Below are 22,982 nucleotides of genomic sequence, written 5' to 3' on the forward strand. Positions count from 1 at the left end.
CAATTTCACAAAGTTGTTCCAGAAAATCTTTGATGAAATTTTTCTGAAGAAAAATTCACATTTTCTTATTTCTTTGCATGTATGAGTGACTAGGCTGTATGGGGAGTTGGTTGTACAGATAGATTTTAATGAACCAGGAAATTCACAATTTTTTTTCATCTTTATTTATTTCAGCTTTATTACATCACATGATGCAAACGGACAAAGGGAAACAGGACACATTTCCTTTGTTATCCCAGTCCGGGTAAAAAAAACCCAGCAGGGAATAGATAATTTCAACAAACCAAAACTTGGTAAAATCCACATAATGATAGCAATGGTAACACTAATAATATTGACAACAGTCATATCATAAAATTCAGAATACGGATACTAATTCAAAAAGTCACAGAAAAAGTTTTTAAAGAACAAAAATGAAGAATCTATATTTTGGTATACCATACTCTGCGTCTAGTTTTGTTCATCCTGACCACGTAGATTTGATAACATTTTTTTTCGCACACGCATCAGCTCTGGGGTCTCTAGAGGGTGTCATCCTTATAATCAAATTAAAATATTGAATTTAAGTTCCTGGACTTAATTGGCCAAGAAATGATTGGTCGGATGCAGGGGGGGGGGGCGATATGTGTAAACACGGGATCATGATTCCAACTACGTACTAAAGGTTGAAAAGATGCATTAATTAATCATTGGGGGGAACACATGGCAAAATCCAAGATTATTTCCATAAGTTGTTCTAGGCTTGTTGTATCTTCAATTACGTCCTTGGCAGAACATATTTCCAATCATTAGACAACGCAATGTGCACGTCCCCGTTGGCCATCTCAGATCATGACTATGTTTCGATGTCACCAATTTTGCCACTCAAACCGGAATCACTGCAATCCTATACATCTAAAACAAGTTCCACATCTAACATGCTATAACAAATTGCTCACTGCCTCTGGAGGCTGTTAACGTTATCTTTATTATTTTATGGTAAGGCCGTTAACCTAAATTCCCATGTCATTGTTTGCGTGCCTAGATACGTCATAGCTATAATCTACAGCATATATATGCATTTGCATTTACTAAGGGAAATGATTCAATTGGACTTCGATCAGAGGCTTTATGTTCTTAAAAACAGTTCTTATGCATAGCCGTTGGTGTTTTTTCTCGCCAATGTGGCATTAACAATATATATTACACGGTCGCCTATTCATTATCGATTATATATACCCGTATTACGACGATATATTTTGATTTCTCAGATAAAACTATTTCCTTTCTGACCAATGTTCGGTAAGATATGCGGAGAAAGCACGAAGTCACAAATTAACGCAAAACAAACACCATCAATTCAAAACACGTGATATCGTCTACTTTTATGGGGCAATTTGTACCCGAGGGAAGACCCCCTAGGTAGGACCTGTACGTTCTTACTTATTATCGAATGATCGTATAACTACTTGTACATAAATGTACCATTTGACACAAATTATCACCAAAAGATACATAAGATATTATCTAAAAGTTACCGACTGCGGTTCACTTGCACCTACTGAATAAACTACTTATACTCACCAACGTACACCTAGGGTGTCCTACAAAATGTTATCGTACGTTCATCGCTAAAGAAATACCGCAGTACACACACGACACAGGGCCTTCAAACAGTCGTTGAATTCGACATCTGGCTGGACGTACTGCTGAAGCTACGTCGCCATGGTTTTGAACTACCTTCTCCCGATCTTCCTCTCGCCAACATTTGTGCTGGTGGTACTTTTCTTCATCCTTTTTTATGTGTAAGTCCCGTCTTTTTGTTCGTGTAGTTTCCATGCAGGTGAAATACTCTGTCTAAGCTGAGTAAGTGTGTAGGCCCCGCCCCCAGCGTTTTTTGTTACCTGTCCTTTTCTAATTTTACTGTGTTCTGGTTGCTACAGTAGGAAGGGTTGAATAAGTCAAAACCAGCCCCCAAGTAGGGCGAATGATTGTCCAGAGAAATTGCAAACCAAAGAGGGTCGAGTTTTGCAATTCCTGTAATGCCTGTATGCATCTCCACGAGAGTCTAAAGGACACTACTGTTTTATTTGCTTTGTTGTCGACAGTTATAAAGTCCACATAGCGCAGGGGGAATATGGTATTATGTCCTTGTAAAAAGCCTTAACTACGTGTAGGAGATGCGTGGCTTTGTCTCGAGCTCGTTCTTGTAACCCTTTTCGCTCGCTGTATACGCCCTTCAAGTGGTACGTTTTTCTCGTCCTTTTATGGCACCATATGGCAAGGCGTGCTACTGTAACTGAAGAAATTTTCGCGGTGGTTTTATGTTCGCGGGTTTCGCTGCGACGTTTCACCGCGAACTTAAAACCACCGCGACAATTTTTGTCCAATAGTGCAGCAGTGTGTGACTATAGCGTTGCCGCAAACTTAAAACCACCGGCGCAAACACTCCATTTTCGCCATAGCGCGAAACAAAAACCACGCGAACTTAAATGCATTTACAGTATCAGTAAGCTTTCTGTCGTCTCTATATGCTGTTGATAAATGTTGCCAACTGATGAAACAATACAAGATAAGAATGATAATATCTGAAGCGTTGTGCCCAACCACCATGTTATAAAGTCGTCTTTGCCTGTTTGTGTTTCTAGATCAATTCTTTCGCAATGTTTCGTTTATTTGTTGATATCGAATACGGGAATTGAAATGAATTTAGAATTAAGATTGAATTAGTTTGACAAGAGAAATTCGATCTACTAGATCTTCTAAACCGACGCCCTACCAAATTTCACCCGAAAAGGTAAAGTTTTATTGACCCAATGACGGAAACACATCACACCACGGCACTGGCAAATGAGCGAGTATGTCGGAGAACTTCAATACATTGTCAAGGACGTTTCTGTGAGTTTGACAAATACCTCTTATCTCATGAATCAATGTGATTAACGAACGTTTATATAGCCCACCGTTCACCCATTTGTTAATCTACAAATCTAAATGACTTGGCAACGTTATAAAAGGTATTCCCTAGCGCAAGGAGGTCATATTTTCGTCTGTTTTGGATAGCTGGACATTGAAACGAGCAGAAAAGTTATTTTTTTGGCAAAGAAAAATGCGAAGCTAGAATCTACTGCTATCACGTGAAACTGAACTACGTGAGCAAGCGCACGTTCTAATATTTGAGAGATTTCCTAAAAGATATTTGCTTCGTTATGTAGTGTCAGCATATGTAGTATTTGTACTAGAAATGGTTCGCGACGTTTTTGTCGACGCCTAAGGGGCGCAATCACTTTTGACTCCATCAACTCCACTCGACTAGACATCATTTTCTACCGTCATGTCAATATTTCTAAACGTGTCACGTATTTGCCGAAAGTCGTAAACACTGGGGGGAAAATAGATCTTATTGCCTTGAGTTAATTATTATCAACTGGTAAATGATCAACACGTCATATCAGAAGTGGCGTGAGGATCTATATTTTAAGTACACAAACATTCAACAGGCTGTACTTTAACTAGAATTAGTTATAGTGTGACCAAAAGGGCACGTGGCAGATATGCACCATCGAACGTATGAAAAAAAAGTACATATACCTCTATAGTAACAGTGGTACATGCTTGCATACCTAACTAATAAAAAACATGTGAAGAATTCAGTTTGTCCATCAATTTGCAACAAACCATTGCTGCATTCTTTCGTACCTCCAGATTCTCGTAGATTCTTGCTAATTACATATTTTGATTGTAAGTCGATTCGTCCATTGGCTACCCATTGAAAATTAGTAGCGACCATTGAAAGACTATACAAACAGCAAAGATGATGACAACCAACAAATACAACGGCCTGCTACAATGTTCTTATCAAAGTAAGTACTACGCGCGTAGCTAACGTAAAACACTACTGTGAAAGGCACTCATGAAAGACAGCTTTAAATTTCTTTATAGAAAACATTCCCAAACCTTTCGTTGTAGAGGGTGGTGCAGATCTCCGTTTCTATAGCCCTTGGGTCACACAGTTGTGCAAGCACTTCACCAAAAGTGAACTTTTCAACTGGTAGTAGTCGTGTGTGTGTGTAGACATAGTTGAATGGGCGTTAGAAGGATGACGGCTGAGACACACCGATTTACCGGTTTCGACCTTTTATTCAAAAGTCTTCATCAGAATGACAAAGAGTGGTACCGCACTTCCTTTTATAGCCTCTAATTGAAGTCAGGTCAGGGCATTCTACTCCCTGCTTTAATTAGGTCAGGGCGCTCTAAGAAATAGCCAATCAGCTTACAGGATTTCGCTTTGCACTGGCTAGAACTGACCAATCAGAGCCTAGAAAACATGCTGACTCAGCGAAAATGCTGTTTGTTCAGGTCAGGTCGCTCTGAGCGTTGTCCATTGTTCTCCTGACCAATCAGGTGGTCCGCTCTGAAGGTGATTGTCCTAATGGACCAATCAGGTGACACTTAGTGCTAACTGCCCTTGCGCCTGCAGTATTATTCTAACAGATAGGTGGCGCTTCGTTCTATGACATCACGTTGGGCGGGAAATACAAAAAGGAGTGCGGTACGGCTATATATGAGCACTTATACAGCAGTTGAAGAGACTAGGCTATACAAAAGCAGATCTATGGTGATACAAGGTTAAACAGCTGAATGTAATAGCCTTAGCTGTCCGTGTGGTGAGGTGTAGAGTCCAGTCGTCCCTTGTGGAGTCTCTCTAGGGCGTGAGTCTGTAGAACCTCGGATCCGTTCCATGTAGCATGGTGGGATACTAGTGACCGGCTAGTGTGGAGAATACTTGAGGTTGAGTGTTCTTGGGAGTGCCGGTCACGACAAGGCTGGAGCTCTTCAGACCGTGTCGTGTGTGTGTGTGTTCAGGCTACCATGATCTTTATAATAGGTGCTTTAAATTTCTTTTTGCCGATTGTAGGTACGCCACATGGCCGTACAACACCTTCAAGAAGCTGGGGATCCCAGGCCCGCCCCCGTTACCGCTGATAGGCAACCTCATAGACTACAAGAAGGTGAGTTGTCTATTTTTCGGGGTCACATGTGACCCAGACGAATCGTGCCTTGACTTTATTATAATCTGCCGTCTAAAAACACAACAAAAAAACACACACATAGAATCCATACCAAACAATGTTTTGCGGTCTAAGATCACACTGATTTTAATAGTCAGTCAGAAAATAGTAACTAGGTAATTCAGACTTCAACAAGTTAGTCAAAAAGTTTCCCTCCTTACCCACACTGCTTTGCGACCCTCCATTCACGCGGACAAGAATAGCAGCACGGATGCATGATGGTTGTTGGAAATTTCAGAAACACACTTCAATGATCAAATCTATATCTATGTCATGTTTGATTCTGTTGCTATAATCTTGTTCCCAGGGCCTCAGCAACATTGATCTTGAGTGGATGAAGAAGTATGGCAAGTACTGGGGGTGAGTCAAGATGTTAAATTTTGTGCATCTAACTATTGCTAATATATTGTTAAATCATGATATAGAACTCAAATGAAACAGGCTTTTTAAAGGAAAAATTGGCAATATTGATAACACGGCAGCGTCTAAGTTTACTTACGATTCGTCAACATGTAAGGCGATAAAGAATAGTTACAATTTGCACAGGTTTCTCACAAACTCAGCCTCGATCAAACGCACGATTTGTCAACTTACCGAATTCTATGTTACTGGATTTTGATGTAAGAATTCCCAAATGCAATCATGGTCACTTGAGCAATAGTTGACGTAATGAGCAGTATGTACTTGTTTGTTTGTTTGTTTGTTTTTTGAAAGCTGATTTATGTTTACTATAGGGTGTATGAGGGACAACTGCCGGTGCTCATCGTCGCAGACACTAAGCTCATCAAGCAAATCAACGTGAAAGAGTTCCCCAACTTTGCTAACCGCAGAGTACGTAAACATGTCATCTCTAAGAGAAACAGTAACACTTACTTTACACTAGAGGCTGCCACCTCTCTACGGCTGCTGAACGACCGAAGATTTCACAGATCCCTCAACGAATTCCATAGATAAAGAACGTTTGTTTTTTAATTGTGTGTTTTATTGTCTTTTAAATCACACTTTTACATCTTGCATCGTATTCCTATCATCAAATCGAGGATCACGTAAATCAAATCTTGGTCGCTGTACGGTTGCTCAGCGATCGCCGTATAGAGAAAAGGGGACCTTACACCCCCTTTTCGCTAGAGGCTGCGCAATCTCGCTGCGACTGCTGAGCGACCAAAGATTAGACACTCGCTCAACAAATTTCATAGAATTTAAGACCTATCCTCAATCTCTACGGTACGAAACTGTCAGCTCATATCAACGTTTTCTCGTAGTTCATTCTGAGAGAACGATATTGGTTGAAATGTTGTTTCTCATCCTTGTTCCAGCTGATGCCGGGGAATGGGCCGGTGATGAAGTACAGTCTGACGGTTCTACAGGACGCCGAGTGGAAGCGAGTCCGGAGCTACATGAGCCCGTTCAACAGCGCCTACAGCCTGAAACAGGTCAGAACTAGAGTATCATTATGGAAAAGTCCACGTGTTTCTAAGCACAAAAGACCTGATTGAATTTTCTACACACCCCTGGTGGTCTTCTCCACTCTCCAAGCAGCTGTTGATTTGGAAGATTCTCGTACGCCCCGTTTTCTGACAGGCGGCCCAATCATCAGGGTGGTTGATTGGGTCAGCTGCAGAAATGTGGACATATGAGAAGAATGTTACAATCTTCCCAATCATCATCTGCTTGGAGAGTAGATCTTCTCCATGATAAGTGCTGACCGGATTGCTCAGGACGCGTATCAAACATTACGGAAGTGTGACATAACCAATGAGTCAAAGGTGGTTGGAATCAGGTATCGCCCCCCGTCTCGGTTCCACAAAGGCTGATAAGCCATGCAGTTGATGTAGATTGCTTCCATAATGCTGTGTATCAACAAACGATTTTTCGATTTGATTACATCTGTCATTTTAGGATGGGTAATATTTCATAATTTACGTTTTCAGCTGTGCTATCTGATAGAGAACACCTCTGATAACCTGGTCGCCGCCATGAAACGACACCACGATGCAGGGCAGTATGTTGATGTCAAGGAGTGAGTATACTGCATTTACATTGATAGGACTTTTGTGACTGCGTGGCTCTGTATCATGGTTCTCAGTACCATGGTTCTTTGACATGGTTCTACCTCATAGGTTTGTGTCATGGTTTTGTGATGGGGCCCTTTCACACGATAGTGTCATGGTTCTGTGCCATATGCGTAGACCATGGTTTTTAACGTGGTTATATCATGGTTCTATGTAAGCACATGTATACCACACATATGACAAACAAAAAGCCGTAAGATGTGCAGCATATATATATACATATTTATTTATTTTTACTTCTAAGTCTGAATCATTTCTTTCTTTTACTATAAGCATATTTCCATATTCTAATTTCAGGATTTTCGGATGCTACACCATGGACGTCATTTCCAGCACGGGATTCGGAACCGACGTCAACTCCCTCAACGAACCTGACAGTATCTTCATAAAAAACGTTAAAAAATTTTACGAAATCGGCGCTCTGAGTCCATTCACACTGTTGACTTGTAAGTATTGGTGATCAAATTTTCATTGCATCACTCTTAATGAGAGACAATGAAACAGCCAATGTTGAGAGAGAAATGGAAGATGCATATAAAACAAAACATTACACACAATTACTTTTGCTATCATTACATTAACGATTGATTCTTTTGCGATACATGAAAAATGCTTGCATATCAATCATCTCATTAAACAAAAGGCATAAAAAATGATATTAGTAAACGATGAAGTTGAATAAGCTTAGTAGTATATCAAGAACGATGGTTGCAAAATCAAGATGACTAATATCCCAGGATATAGCTGTACGCAATATCAGCAACTTATATAAGGATGGCATGATGAGATCGTAATTGTACGGCATATGTTTATAAAAGGCTCATGCACTGATTTGCTAGGGTTTGTTACCTTTAAGGACCAATGACTATTGCGAATGTTGCGTCCACACAGTTGGTTTTCCGTGGTTAGCCTTCTTTCTGGATCGTCGCAACTGGTTCTTCAATATCGTGCCGCCGGCTGTCTTCAACTTTTTTGCCGACGCCATCAGGAAAGTCATTTCTATCAGGGAGTCCAATCCGGCTGAATCGGACGTAAGTTCGATCTATTAGTTTCATCAAATGCTGCCTTGTCAATTGCCTACCTCAGTATGAACTGACTTACTTGACAGTATGAAATACATGTAGAAATATATTCCTGATTTCTCTTATTACTAGCCATCGTAAAATATTGAATACAATGTTCTAAAACAACTCACCCAAATGTACCCCTTACCAACCAACCAACCAACCAACCAACCAACCAACCAACCAACCAACCAACCAACCAACCAACCAACCAACCATCTCGTTTGCTGCAGGTTATTACACAATTTTGTGTCATAACTACTTTATTTTTGATACCTCAGAAACGAGTGGATGTGATGCAGCTGCTGCTGAAATCCCACAACACGTGTTTAGACGAACCTGGGAACAATGGAACTATCAAACATGGTTAGTACTACATGTAGAGTACTACATGTTGATAAAACAAACTGTCTTTCACACTTGCTGCCTAGTTTCTTGGAACTGACTGTTCTCTTCAACGTATCCTATCTACTGCATAAATCCCACTTCTGACGCCATTTTATATTTTCTACACCTCCGACAAGGGTTTGTCTTCTCTTCGACGTAGTATCAAGCGATAACACGAGTTTGATACTTGCCTACATGTTCCACGCTAGTCCCACTTCTGATACCGTTTGCATTCTTTGCATCTGTTTTGCTCTTACTATCAAACCACACATGAGGAAATTTCTCTAAGTTACTCATTTAATACCCACACTGTAAACAGTTATTGTTTTGTTGGGAAATACAATTGCAAGACTCAGAAGATCAAAAAGCTATCTGAAACACTAAATGTGATTCCTTCTGACAGGGCTGTCCTACAATGAAATCTTGGCCAATGGTTTTATTTTCTGGATCGGCGGATACGACACCACGGCCACCACCATATCCTTCCTGGCGTACAACCTCGCTCTCAACCCGGACATCCAGGAGAGGGTCATTGCCGAGATCGATGATGTCATGAGGGGAAGGGTAGGTTATAGTTTAATTAGTTTACATTGTTAGTGTGTGGCATCTAAAGCTATAGTGCTATTTTCCTATGTAATACTATTACCATTTCGGCAACACGGTCCTTCTAGACAGGCTTTTTATTTGGCGTCATTTGATCCATGTTGGATTACCGTGTATATCTGTAAAACACAGCAATATGCTACTGCTGTATCCCAAATGCCCGCCAACATGGGGGTTCAAATCACGATTATCATGAGGCCAATGGAAAGTCTCCATATTCTCTATTCTAATCAGATAACTTCCGTGATGTGAACGACATTGTTTTATAAATGTTCTCAACAAGTCCATTTCGACTTGATTGTTTTGGAAGCTAAAGGTGTAGTTTTTCAGTTGAAGACAAACTGTGTAGCTCAAGTAGCCCGAGTACCATCCTCCGCTGGCTCAATCTTTTCGCTTGCTAACTCTGTGGTTAGCAAGTGAAACAAAAGTTCGGAGACCTCATATCTCCATGAAATATGTACTATGCAAATTAGGCCCTCATTTTCATAATTTATATTCAACCATGTTCAATGTCACATAACTTCCAAATGCCACAAGTATGAAATCCAGTTATCTAACAATATGAAATTACAGTATTTTCTCATTAATTATGCAAATTAGATATTCATTTACATAACTTTTATTTATCAATGTCTAGGAATGTATGGACTACAAAGCTGCCAGCGAGATGAAATACCTGAAGATGTGTGTGGACGAGACCCTGCGCATGTACCCACCCTCTCAGCGGTAGGTAAAGGGGTATGAAATGAGCGCTCATGCAATCCACATGGCAATCAGATCGTGCCGGTGTGCTTGGCTAAAAACTGAAGCTGTGGCAAAGCTGCAGCACTTGAAAAAGCAATATAATTGGTCTTATAAGAGGACGACCTACATGTACACTGTTATGACGTTTGTTTTGTGTTTGATGAAATTATCACTGTGTCTCTTAGATTTGACCGTCAGGCCAAGGAAGACATTGACCTTGACGGAGTGAAGATTCCCAAGGGCATGTGTGTCCAGTTCTCCTCTTTCGCCATCCACTATGACCCTGACAACTGGCCAGACCCGGAGAAGTTCGATCCTGAGAGGTATGTCATTATTGATTATACTATTTAGGATAACAATGCATTTGTTTGTGTCGCCTCGCTGACCTACATGGAATCCTAATGTCAACTAGAGACCTAAAGAAGGACCGACTTATTCACAAACAAACAAACAAACAAACAAACAAACAAACAAACAAACAAACAAACGAACAGACCGAAACACTATCTCTGTTTTCACGGAGATAACTAACACAATTTTTATGACCTAAGACAATGCTACATCAAAGCTATTCATTAGCTTTCACATGCCTCTTCCGTGTTTCATCAATAATATCATGATTTTTTAAATATTTGTATGCTTTTGTTCCTTACAGCAAATATAGCAGAAAGTTTTGCATAGATGGCCTGGGCACCGAGCAACTTTCAAACGAAAGACTACAGTATTTTCCTAACCTTAGTAACACTTCACAAACGAGAAGAAAAGTTATGACATTTTAAATAAAGCAAGTATGTTGTTTGTTTTCCTCCAGGTTCACTCCTGAGGAGAAGAAGAAGCGCGACCCGTACGCGTACGTGGCCTGGGGCGTCGGTCCGCGCAGCTGCGTCATGAAGCGACTCGGCATGCTGGAGGTCAAGTTCGCCATCGCCAAGATCCTGATGAAATACCGCCTCAGGCCCTGTGAGAAGACTCAGGTACAGAATGTTAAATACTTAATGTCCGACCAGTCTGAACGACCTGTAACACCTAGTCAAACTCAACAAATGTCATAGATAAGAACGATTTTTTAAAATACATTTTTTGCGTTTTGTTGTATTTTAAGTCATAGGTTTGCAACGTGCATCATATTTCAATTATAGAATAAGGATCAAGCACATCGAATTTGAATTTGAACTGGAAAGGGGCCTTATTATAAAAATGGCTTGATCGGACTTGTGCATGTTTCACAATTCAAAAATTAGGAAATAGAAAACAGACTGCTGTGGTCGATTAGCCTTGCATGATTGTAACATGATGTTACAGATGTTACAATACTTATACTAACTTGTATTGTGTAGCTAGTAGACTTTTAAGATCTATTTAGTAAATTGCTATTTTGTATTTTACCTCGTGTATGGGGGAGCTTCAGGCGTCAGCCTCAAGCGCCAAACCTTTGCTCGTAAAAGAACCCAACACACATATCGAGAAGAGTAGGGGTGAATCAGTGTGCTTGGCTAAGTATGCGAGCCATAGCGAAGCCGCGTATTGCACTACTAGCTAACGAAAAAGTGCCGTCCTCAGTCTGAGATTCGATCGCTTGACCTTTTTGATTTGTTAAACGTACGAAAGTCACTGCCTAGGCCATTAACCTTATGTTTGCCTTGCAGATCCCCATCCGAGTGAAGGTGAGTAACCTGACCCAGCCTGACCACGGCATGTTCCTCAAGCTGGAGGCCAGGACGGACGTGTAGCAGCTCAGATCTCCTGTCAACGTGTCAACTCAGACATTTAATACATGACTGGAACCGTCTGTTTTACATTACAGAAACGGAACACCATATTAAGGCTGTACTTTTAGTGCCCTGACACATAGAATCATTTGACAAGGATTATGATCACGACCAACACAATGGTGTTAAAGACATGTTGGCTTAAACAGTTTGACCATGACAGCTGCTTTTACTACCCCCAGATAGATGTAGTTGAAACTGCCCATTTGACATTGATACTCAGCTTTCACTACCTTAGATTTTGTGAAACTGTTTGTTACACTACTATAGTCAGCTTACACTAACTACAGATGAATGTGATAGAGACAGTTTGCTCGACAATGATATCCTAAGTCTTTACACAGTCTGCATGCAGTATAGATTTTGTGAAACTATTCCTTTTACTATATGATGCAGCTTTGCCTAACAAGCCATGTGGCTGAAACTGTACGTTACAGCTACAGCTATAACGTTATACTAGCGCATTGCTTAAAACTGTCTGGAACCAGACATAACAGGTACTACAGGATAGACCATTGCTTTAAGTGTTCATGGGACAGGAGGTGGTTTCAATTTAATCTGCTATAACCCTTATTTAGCCGGTTAATTTGCGTTCATATTGGGCTAAGATAGCCGGCTAAATGAGCCGGGTAAATCTTTAAATTAATTCAGTGGGCTATGATAGGCCTGATATGAACTGGGTCTATGATAGTTTACGAAAGGGCTAGAGAGGTACACCATTTAATCAGTTAACATGCCGCTTTGTTTGACAATCATGTGGGAAAAGTAAACACGTCAACACCTGTATCTGAAACGTTACAGGAGAGTAAAGGTTGTGTGTGTAGCAAAATACCTGGGCTCTTTCATTATCACAAGAGTTACTGCTCTGACTTGCTTTGAATATGTTTGGTGTATATTGATTACATTCAAAATCAAATATCAAAGCGCCATTATCATAGAAAATGATTCACTTGATTTTGCCCACAATGCTCTGCGTTAGGCTACACCAATTTAATGTCTTTGTAATTAAACAAATAATTGGAATATTAACATGAAAACAGACTCTGAGGGAAAGTCTGTATCTTGGTACGCAGTTTCAGTCAGTCAGACCCAGTTTTCCCCCCAGCTCTCATGATATCTTCTAACTAAAATTTTACCAAAAAATGCCCAAGAACCATGGAATTATATTGTTCACGCTTTATAAAGCCATGGTGAAATTCTGGCATTGTCATCAATAAGTTAATGAATGAATTATTAACCAGTGTGGTGTATGAAAATGTCAAGAAATTCTAGTTGATTGTCTTAAAGTTGACAAATATATATGCAGTGGCATTCCATAATATGAGGTTAATGTATTAGATTTGGCATTCATTTCTGGACTATATGTTGGCTTTAACAAAGTTCTTACATTGTACTTCAAGCCACTTGTATACATATTATAAGTACATTGTACGCCATTAGCATATTCTTGTCTAAAATGCCTTGTAAACAAAGACTAAGATTAATGTGATTCTTGCAAGGAAAGAAAATTCTCCAGAATATATCCTACATAATGACTTTATTGGCTATGTATAGTATGTAGTGTCTTTGTAGACAAATAACAAAATTGTAATTGCTATCAGTTATATATAGATGCAAAAATTACATACAAAAGTACAATTATGTAGTTCCATAATGACACAACACAGACTGTATAGATATTATTTGCCATGTTGATCATATGATGTTAAAATGATTGTATAAGGCTAGCAAAATGATACTGTGAAAAATAAAGCAATTTGACATACAATGTCACATGGTACTTTGACAATTACAATATAGTTGATGAGAGACACTATACTTCAGTCTGAAAAATCATAATGATTACATTTGAATTTTTCTCAAGTTCAATGTTCCCGTATTTAAATGTGATTCATTTTATAGACATTTTGTAAAGTGCATTAAGTTTGCTGAGGTGTGATTTCCCCCCCAGGCTGATTTTGGTTTTAAAATGAATCCTGATCAGAATCTAATATTTTTCCCTTAAAGATTCTCTACAAACAGTTTAGATAATAGCTAATGAAGCTTGGTCTTGTATATAACTTTCTATATACACCAATCCTACTCCGTGCCATGTCTGTCATAGATGGCTAACATGATGGAATGAAAGATCCCAAGGTACTGTTGCGCTTCATCTACAGCAGTTTCAGTTCGGTACAAGACCTCCCCACACAGACAGTAGATTTAACAAGTCCCTAACAGACCAGTCCAACCTCCCATCACTGCTAAACAAGCCGACATGACTGTGGGGTCCAGTGAGGATGGGGCCCGACATCCCGATTGGCAGATCGGGTGCAGGGCAGCCATCTCTCACTGCAAGCCATAGACATATCGGCCAGATGGTGCAGTGTGAAGAGGTATGAACAAGTCTGAGAGAGACAAGTGCCTCCTATCTGTGGAGTTGGACCCCTTCCCCACCCCAGCTGCAGTGGAACTGTACTGTGTGGCCGGGTGTAGTTTGAGTAGAATCTTCGCAACAAAGCATAAGCTAGGCAAATTTATAATCCCCTTCCCCTAAATGCTCAAGATATTGTACTCAAAGACTAAAAGGGATCAGACGAAAATCATTCGGGAGCTTGTACAACTCTAAAGGCTTAGTCCTGTACACTTTTTGTTAAAAAAATCATGTGAATTATTTTTCAAATGCTCCATTGAAAGTAGTGTCTTTGCAACAAAGCATCAGTTAGGCAAATTTACAATCCCCTTCCCCTAAAATATATATTAATGCCAAAGATACATTTTACTCAAAGACTAAAAAGAATCAGAAAAAACAAACATTGACAGGGTTAGGGAGCTTGTACAATTCAAAGGCTTAGTCCTGTACGTGCACTTTTTGTAAAAAAACTTGTGAATTATTTTTCAAACACTCTATTGGAACAATTTCTGACTGTTGAAAATAGATAAATAGTCAGTACCACTCCAACATGTCTTGGGGCTAAAAATAACCAATACACGAGAATGCAGATATTGCACAAAATTGATACAACACAACTGTTCCACATACACGAGTCATTGCCAGTACATAATCATGTCTGTGGACTTGACGATAAAGTCTCAAGAAGGTGTCACAAATCAGTTGACTGGAGGTCAAGGTCACTGATACTCTCTGTGGCCTGCTTTCTTGTCCTTGAGCGAGGTACGTTCGACCTTCTGCCGTCGCTTCATCCCCCGGACTTTGGACTTGTCCTTTGAACACTCATTGGCCACGGAGGACTGGGTGGTTTTCCTAACATGTTTGGTTCCAAACTCCAGCTGGTGTATAAATATGGAGAGAACAAACTATCAGACTTTACACAGCCTGATGGATTATCACCAGATTATCAAGAGAAAAATATCACTCCTTTATCTAAATCCTTTCGACACTACCTACCTACCTACCTACCTAGTCCCTTGACCTCCGGGTCGTTGGGGGGACAAGGTAGCAGTGAAGATGGAGATCTGTCTCCAGGCTTCGACACTGGTTGGCCCTAATTGTTGTAATTTTTTAGATGTAACTGTTTGAAAGTACAATGTAGGCCCTTGAAAGCAGGAAAATGCATGTTTAAAAAAAAAGGAAAATAGAAATTCCCCCAGTACCCAAAATCATTTTTGTAACAATTATGGTACTGGCAGCAGCTCATACAAATCACTGATTCATGTAGATGAAAATGCTTACAGGTGGCAGCTCTGAATCCATCATTCCATCCGGCAAGTCTGGTGGAGTAACACTGGGCAGGACACGTTTCCCATCCCCTATGGATGGCAGAGTGACTCCTGTACAAAATTTAAAAAAAGAAGATTGAAGCCATGAAAGTACACATTTACCTTTTGTAACTATTAAGTGTCTTCTGCTTCATCTACAATTTAAACGACAGTCAAGTCAAGTCAAGTCAAACCAAGCCAATGCCTTTATTTTGCTTTGAAATACAGTATACTCCAGTATGATGCCATCAAAAATGACAATAGAATTAGAAATCTTTGCCTCTGTTGTTGCTCTATGCAAGGACATTATATTCTATATAATGTCCTTGCTCTATGTGACCCCTCATCACCCACACTACAACACTCACCAGGTTTGCAACGCTTCTTTCCCTTTACTGGATCATCACTGGTCAGACTGGGTAGACTGGTCTTGTCCTGCTGCTTTCCTGTCTTGTGGCTGTTCCTCATCTTAAGGATTTTGTCCTGACCTGGTGCCCTGCTGCTGGCCTGACCTGGTGCCCTGCTGCTGTCCTGACATGGTACCCTGCTGCTGTCCTGACATGGTGCCCTGCTGCTGTCCTGACATGGTACCCTGCTGCTGTCCTGACATGGTGCCCTGCTGCTGTCCTGACATGGTGCCCTGCTGCTGTCCTGACATGGTGCCCTGCTGCTGTCCTGACATGGTGCCCTGCTGCTGGCCTGACCTGGTGCCCTGCTTTTGTTCAGACTTGGTGCCCTGCTATGCACACCATTGTCTTCACTGCTTAAGCCCAATGGTTGAGGTGAAGCACCAGAATTCCTCTGCCTTCTATTTTCTTCCCTCTTACAGTCATTGTTGGGTGAAACAGCAATACATGCTTTCCTCTTCTTTGTTTTGATATTCCCCGTCAGTTCTTTCTCTTGATGAAGCACATTTACTCTTGCATGTGACTTCATCACATCGTATTCTTTTGATACATCTTTCATACAAACTATAACAGGCTCAGGACTTCTTTCTTCTTGTCCAATACAGTTCTGTTCCACCATCATTGGTGTTGTTCTTTCATCTGTTTTGATGGCCCCCATGTTGTCTATCTGCCTCTTGCCTTCACGTGCAAATCTGGACAAAGCTTTGAGCCACTCTTCCTCCATCTCCTTTGTGGACGTGAGCGCTACAGGATTGAGAGTTCTTTCTTGGGACTGCTTTGTCATCTTTTCATTGTGATCAGCTTTGGTTGCGATTTCCTCCTCATGAGTTCTGAGGGAAGATCTTTGATGTTTTGCCCCTACCCTCTTTGATGACGGGTTTGCGGAAAAAGCTGGGCTGTCTACCTGGCCTGGCTAGCTGGCCTGTCTACCTGGCCTGTCTACCACGTCAGGCTAGCAACCCAGAAACTCAGAAACCCCCATTCATATCCCCACAAATTGTGAGGCCCCAGTGCAGTCGCGCCCCCTAGCGGAACGTTTCCAAAGCACACCCGTTACGCTGGGCGCGGCACAGCACACGCCGATCGTTTATTTATTTATTTATTTATTCATCTTCAGACAAGTGGGTAGCCCCATTCAACTTATCGTCATTCGAAACCGCGATTTTCGTCCCCTCTTCTTGATTCCTACGAAGTTTACATGAATTGCTTCATCGTCCGAAAACGAACAGGTTGTTCCCATCTCATGATTCTATCGCCCTTTGTTTATGTTATCCAAAGGAACTCTCGAAAACTGCATTTAGCGAAGTCACAGACGTCGCTGATCGCCATCTTACTTCACGTGACCATGTTCTTCAAGCTGTTTCAGAGTAGAGTAGAGTTGCCTCTGAATACATCGTTAATGACAGGTTGTATCAATATCTAACTTGGAGCCACCATTTTACGTCTCTTCCGGCTCCAGCGTAGACACCCTTCCCTAACCGGTGTCTCCCAGTTTACAGGGGCATCCCGGAATTGAGTATCAAACCCAACTTGTGTGAATCTCAATACGTAAGTTGTGGGACAGGGTGAAGTTGCGAACACAATGATACTAACAGTTTAGATAAACAAAGGAACAAGGACCCTGTTCATACTAAATCGCGCAAATCGCGAAATCGCCCTGAGTCGCATTCCTTCACACCAGGGGTCGAACGAGCGCGAGTTGTAAAATCGCGTCGATCCAACAGCTTGATCAACGGCGGACGCGTTATTCGATTGTCACCACTCTTACTGTTATGTTCAATGACCTTCTTGTACTTCATCTTGACTTTTTTTACCTTTAATAGTGCGGCATTACTTCCATGTTTTCGCGTATTTGGCCAACTCAGGCAGTCGCCACTTCAGCGTACACGCTCTGGTTTTGGTGGGATCCCTTGAGTTTCTTCTTAATCCCCACATCATGCCCCGAAGATGGCCATCAGTACATGCGTTTTCGTCATTCCATACGCCAAAATCGCCGCCCGATTCTGACATATTTCCGCCGCATTCGGCATAATATTCCGACAAGCTAGGAGGTAGATGAACATCGTATAATGAGCGGAAAGACTGAATTTGCAGATGACCCCTTGACCAATGACCGGGTCAATATGCAAAGTAGAGCGCCCAACGCGCATCAAGGCGATTTCGAGCGTTCATACTAAGTCGGAATGCAGGCAAATCGCGAGTAAACCACCTCCGGAGGTGGTTTCGCGGAAAGCGATTTCGGGCGATTTCAAATGCAATTTGGAGCGTTCATACTAAGCCACATTATCGCGACTTCGCGATTTACGCGATTTAGTATGAACGGGGTCCATGTGTCTTACGGTCGGGCCGGCTGTAGGCGGGACGCGGACCGGAATATGTAACGTTCATACCACGTGGCTGTCGGCGGACGTTGACAGACTAAAAATTCATACATTTCCGGTTCATGTTTACCGTCTGCTTTGAAACAAGGCTATCTAAACAAACTATCTTAACACAAATACTCAAATAGGTATCTTAACACGCACGTTTTAATAAACAAGAAGGCTAAGTTTTTGGAAAATAAACATGCCTTCCAACGATTATGGTGTATCTATGGTATATCTTTTTATTGATGAATTGATATTTGATACAATGTTACACTATAATACGTTCTGTTTCTAACCTCTTTATTTTTTCTTGAAATAAGGTGAATGCAGAGTTGTTGAACCTACAAGCACGACAAAACAATGTCTGGACGCTGAGATGACAATGACCTTCATCCTTGATCCTTGATACGGCCGTATCTGTCCTGCCCTGTCCAGAAAGTGGCCACGATCGGTGTATATTTCACAGTGTGTTGATTACACGGAACATAACGTAAACGGACAGTGAACAGGCCTAGGGTTCCTTGTTTTATCTAATACATAGAAGAAATCTTTATTGACACGACAAAGGTACAGCGACTTTCGTATGGTCTTCTACAACTATACATGCAAAACAAGAAACAATGGTATACAAAATGATTAACCTCAGTACATGTATATGGATACTTCACTACTAGGGGGGGGGGGGGTCGAATGCAGAGATGATGTATGTAAGTCTGCTTACACTTTCATGTCCATTTCATACCAGTCTCAGGCACGAGTGCCATGTTTATTATCACCTTCTGCCACAAGGTGATAATAAACATGGCACTCGTGCCTGAAACGGACGTGTCTGTCTGTGCGTGCGTGCGTGCGTGCAACTTTGCTGTGATGGAGATATAATCCGTCGTGTTGGTTGACAGATGGTTCAGGCGCCGGTGACAACATTCCCATGTCTTCAAATTACACGGGTAATCATTTACACGGGCAAAGAGTAGACCGTTGTATACTGCCAGTCTGTACCTTACCTGGCATGTGGTAACTTGGCGCCACTATAATCCCAAGTACGTAGAAACCTGACCCCAACCCTGTGCGTTTATTTCATAACAGCTTGTGGGCCGGTTGAACGAATAAACAAAAAAGATGGGAGACTTTCGTCAGAAGTAGACCAGAATGACAATGAGAGACGTACGTCAGAAGTTGACAAAATTGACGATATCTTTCTAGCATGTACCATGTAACGTTATACATATATGTTTCTATAAAACGTTTTGACAGTCCGACGTATCCACGTTATCATAAGTAGCGCAGGCATTAAAAGCCTGGAGTTTTCGTTCAGAATTCAAAGTCAAATTAAACCAAACAGGAAAGATATTTGCTGTGATAATCACTAACAATATTGCAAAGACCGCAAGGGAAGATTGTGCCCCGATTTCTTTTCAGCAAACTCCATGAGACTCATACGGTATTTGTGTACGGCAAATTACGAAATTGCTCCATGCAACAGATGAGAACACACAGAGCGCAAAGGTAATAGTTAGGCCATGTGAGACCTGGGTCACAGTGTCAGCTAACTGCCAGGGGGGTAGGGAGGTTTCATTATTTGATTCACATAAGGACATTGTTATCTTACAACCACACAAGAACAAAAGTATCAAACTGAATCAAATCTTTAAAGACTAACAGGCACAAATTCAAGCAATCGTTACAATGAAATGGAAAGTCAAGTTTATAAACAGTTGGGAAACTGGGAATCAGAATCACATTTTTTAGATTTTTGAAAAGAACACACATAATGCTCTCAACTCAAACAGTTCCAGTACTACAATGAAAAGGAAAGGAACATTTAAGTAACTCACAGTTAAAAAAATCCCAGCTTAAAATCTGTATGTAATATTTTGAGACCACGGGGATGAATTGTAAAAGAGAAACTTCGTGGTAGTGGCCAGGTTCTGAAAACAGATAGGACATGTACGAAGCTTGTTTACAGGTCATTCTGCTTCAATATAATACTTTTTATCTTTTTTATAATACTAGTATGATGTGCTGTCGGGAGTCTAGAAAACCCCTTGTGGGAGGAGCTTCCCTATTTTCGCATAGAAAGGCCTCAGCCATGGCCTAACTATTACAAAGCATACAGGTTTGCGATCTGCGTTATAATGCTGGATATTGGCGCAGACGTTATAGAGGAACTTCTTGCTTCGTAACTATGGGATTGATTTCAGTTCAGTGGCAAGAAGGCGGGGCCTCGCCCAGGCTTTCTGGCGTGGTGACCGGGGGGGTGACCTGGTGCACATCCTGGGACAGCTGTCCTGGGACGTCCCCGGCGGACGTACTAATTGGAACAACATACGGCCTGCAGTTCACAGCGCCCTGCCTGGGTTAAACTTTGCTAAAAAAAAAAGCTGTTGTTTCAAAGCAGACGGTAAACATGAACCGGAAGTATCAGTAATTTTTAGTCTGTCAGCCATGTGGTACATACGCCGGTCCGCGTTCAGAGGCAACTGAAACAGCGCCCTCCAGTGAAGAAGCTTGAAGAACATGGTCACGTGAAGTAAGATGGCGATCGGCGACGTCTGTGACTTCGGTAATGCGCAGTTTTCGAGAGTTCCTTTGGATAACATAAACAAAGGGCGATAGAATCATGAGATGGTAACAACAGGTTCGTTTTCAGACAATGAAGCAATTCATGTAAACTTCGTAGGAATCAAGAAGAGGGGACGAAAATCGCGGTTTCGAATGACGATCGGCGTGTGCTGTGCCGCGCCCAGCGTAACGGGTGTGCTTTGGAAACGTTCCGCTAGGGGGCGCGACTGCACTGGGGCCTCACAATTTGTGGGGATATGAATGGGGGTTTCTGAGTTTTTGGGTTGCTAGCCTGACGTGGTAGACAGGCCAGGTAGACAGGCCAGCTAGCCAGGCCAGGTAGACAGCCCAGCTTTTTCCGCAAACCCCTTTGATGACGGCCTTTTAGCTGGCTTGCAAGCCTTTGCTGTCTGAGATTCCGTATCAGCTGCTGTTGAATCTTTCTTCTGCTTTGTGAATTCTGCTGTCCTTCCCTTGTGCTGTTCCACAGCTGCTGTGTTGCTGCTCCTCCTCACAGCATCTGTCTGTTGCACTTCTATCCTCTTGGAGCCAGTAGCCTGGACATTTCTACCTAGATGATTTCTTTGAGTGCACTTTGTTGCTTTTTTGCATATGTTTGATCTGTGGTAACTTTTCCTGATGGTGTGGTCCAGAAGTCTTGACATATCTTTACAAACAGAAAAACAACAAAACTAAGATTGAGGAAGACAGACACGGACAGAAGTCCAATTGTAGAGTGAACACCTGCCTCCGCATTGTAGACAATGTCCTGTCAAGTAAAACCAACAGTTCAGCATTGAAAGAAAAAGAGGTCATACCCGTATCAACCGCATACTCTTAATAGATGTTGGTAAAACTGAATCTCAATTTTCCCCATAATACATAAAGAGAAATACATAAAAATTGGTATATTCGTTACCTGTTATCTACAGTGGCTCTGCTCTTTGGTGCTAGCTGTGTGTCCCTGAAGTTGAAGGCTCCAGTTTTTTTCACTCTTTCGTTGGTAACCTCACGCAGACGCTTGTGCCAAATAGGAGGTAGTGGCTGGGAACCCAGGACAATCGATGGTGGGATGGGCTCAGGAACAGGCGCGTGACGACGCTCGCGAATGCCAGTGTTTGGTACTGGTAGTCTCTGCTGGCAAAGGGCCCAGTTTTCCTTCTTAGAGTTGTTCATTCTATGGTGCTAAACTTAAGAAAGACATAGAATGATGGACGTCAATAAAAACTTGTTACAGTTGCTATAGAAATACAGAAAACAAAGTAGTGAAAACGGCTCCAGTCCAGAGGCGTCGTCAAAATTCATAACCACAATCCTGGTCAATCCAGTTGTCGCCTAACAGCACATCCATCGGTACAGTTTCATAAACAAAGCGCTACAATAACAGGGCTTACAGTCATTATTCTTACTATACGTAGATGGCAAAACAGCCAGAACAACGTTCCCAGCATTTGAAGCTATAAATATATGAATGTTGGTTGACACAGGCGGAAAAATCAACCCCTCCCCATCTTTGTACACATTCACGCAGTGTTCTAAGTTCAAATTGTGTGTTGCTCTTACCTTCAGTGAGTCTTCAAGAGCTTGTAAGATTAACGTTATCAAACGTAGTCCATGGTCTCTCTGGACAGAGTCAATAGTCTTTGTTTCGTAGGGATCTTGACTAGAGTCTAACTAATCTTGTCTGACCCTGTTGAACTTCAGCGTGTAAAGATCAGATGGTGCAGATTGTGCAAAGAAAACATTTATAAAGCGCCCTCTTGTGGAAAATATCAACACTGCAAGATGTCGTCATAACAATCCCAAGTCCGCCTACAATGCTAGTATTAAGAGCGTTTCTTACCTCCTTTGTCGCAGTGTTCACGTCAATGTCCTTTCAACACAGGTTGAAACCAACGTTGAAGTAAGTCACGCTCAGATCCAAAGAATCCGATCTCCAGAATAGGAAGGTATTCTGCCACAGCGAAGAATGGTGACGTCCGTTCGGTTGGTTTACGTAGTTGGTAGTGGTCTGTTGACGTTACCTAGGTCACTACGTTACTACAATGTTTGACTGCGCGCCAAACATTGTTCCAGAACAACAGACGTAATAAAGTAGTTTCAGGGATTTATTTGGATGGCTGATGGGGAGACGCCATGACAGGGACATGTGGAGACATTTGTGTCACATCACCGAGGATGAATTCGAACTTAACTGAACTGAGTGATGGGGAGACTACTTGAAATCATAAGTCGAAAAGCTTGGACAGACGTCACTA

The 22,982-nt window shown here is 41.6% G+C and overlaps 2 protein-coding genes across 4 annotated transcripts; one reads left to right on the top strand and one right to left on the bottom strand.

The window, feature by feature from the left end:
• The first annotated feature begins 1,581 nt into the window (after window positions 1-1,581).
• On the top strand, window positions 1,582-13,458 carry LOC136430488 (cytochrome P450 3A8-like). The gene is made up of 14 exons (XM_066421157.1): window positions 1,582-1,784; window positions 4,898-4,991; window positions 5,359-5,411; window positions 5,786-5,882; window positions 6,368-6,484; window positions 6,983-7,071; window positions 7,421-7,569; window positions 8,015-8,154; window positions 8,469-8,553; window positions 8,978-9,138; window positions 9,815-9,903; window positions 10,107-10,244; window positions 10,733-10,895; window positions 11,568-13,458. Exons 1-14 carry the CDS (start codon window positions 1,705-1,707, stop codon window positions 11,649-11,651), a joined length of 1,539 nt encoding a protein of 512 aa, XP_066277254.1. The 5' UTR covers window positions 1,582-1,704; the 3' UTR covers window positions 11,652-13,458.
• On the bottom strand, window positions 13,211-22,754 carry LOC136430489 (uncharacterized). 3 transcript variants are annotated; one of them, XM_066421159.1, is made up of 6 exons: window positions 22,568-22,754; window positions 21,644-21,914; window positions 21,091-21,391; window positions 15,758-16,659; window positions 15,364-15,461; window positions 13,211-14,960 (listed from the first exon to the last, which is right to left on the bottom strand). In XM_066421159.1, the coding sequence occupies exons 3-6, from the start codon at window positions 21,387-21,389 to the stop codon at window positions 14,802-14,804; spliced, it is 1,458 nt and encodes a 485-aa protein (XP_066277256.1). In that variant the 5' UTR covers window positions 21,390-21,391; window positions 21,644-21,914; window positions 22,568-22,754; the 3' UTR covers window positions 13,211-14,801. The 3 variants fall into 3 exon arrangements, with proteins under 3 accessions (XP_066277256.1, XP_066277255.1, XP_066277257.1); XM_066421158.1 differs by lacking the exon at window positions 22,568-22,754 and adding an exon at window positions 22,288-22,550; XM_066421160.1 differs by lacking the exons at window positions 13,211-14,960; window positions 22,568-22,754 and adding exons at window positions 14,967-15,175; window positions 22,288-22,550.
• Window positions 22,755-22,982: the final 228 nt, after the last annotated feature.

The sequence above is a fragment of the Branchiostoma lanceolatum genome, chromosome 3 (assembly GCF_035083965.1).
Source record: "Branchiostoma lanceolatum isolate klBraLanc5 chromosome 3, klBraLanc5.hap2, whole genome shotgun sequence".
Taxonomy (NCBI): domain Eukaryota; kingdom Metazoa; phylum Chordata; class Leptocardii; order Amphioxiformes; family Branchiostomatidae; genus Branchiostoma; species Branchiostoma lanceolatum.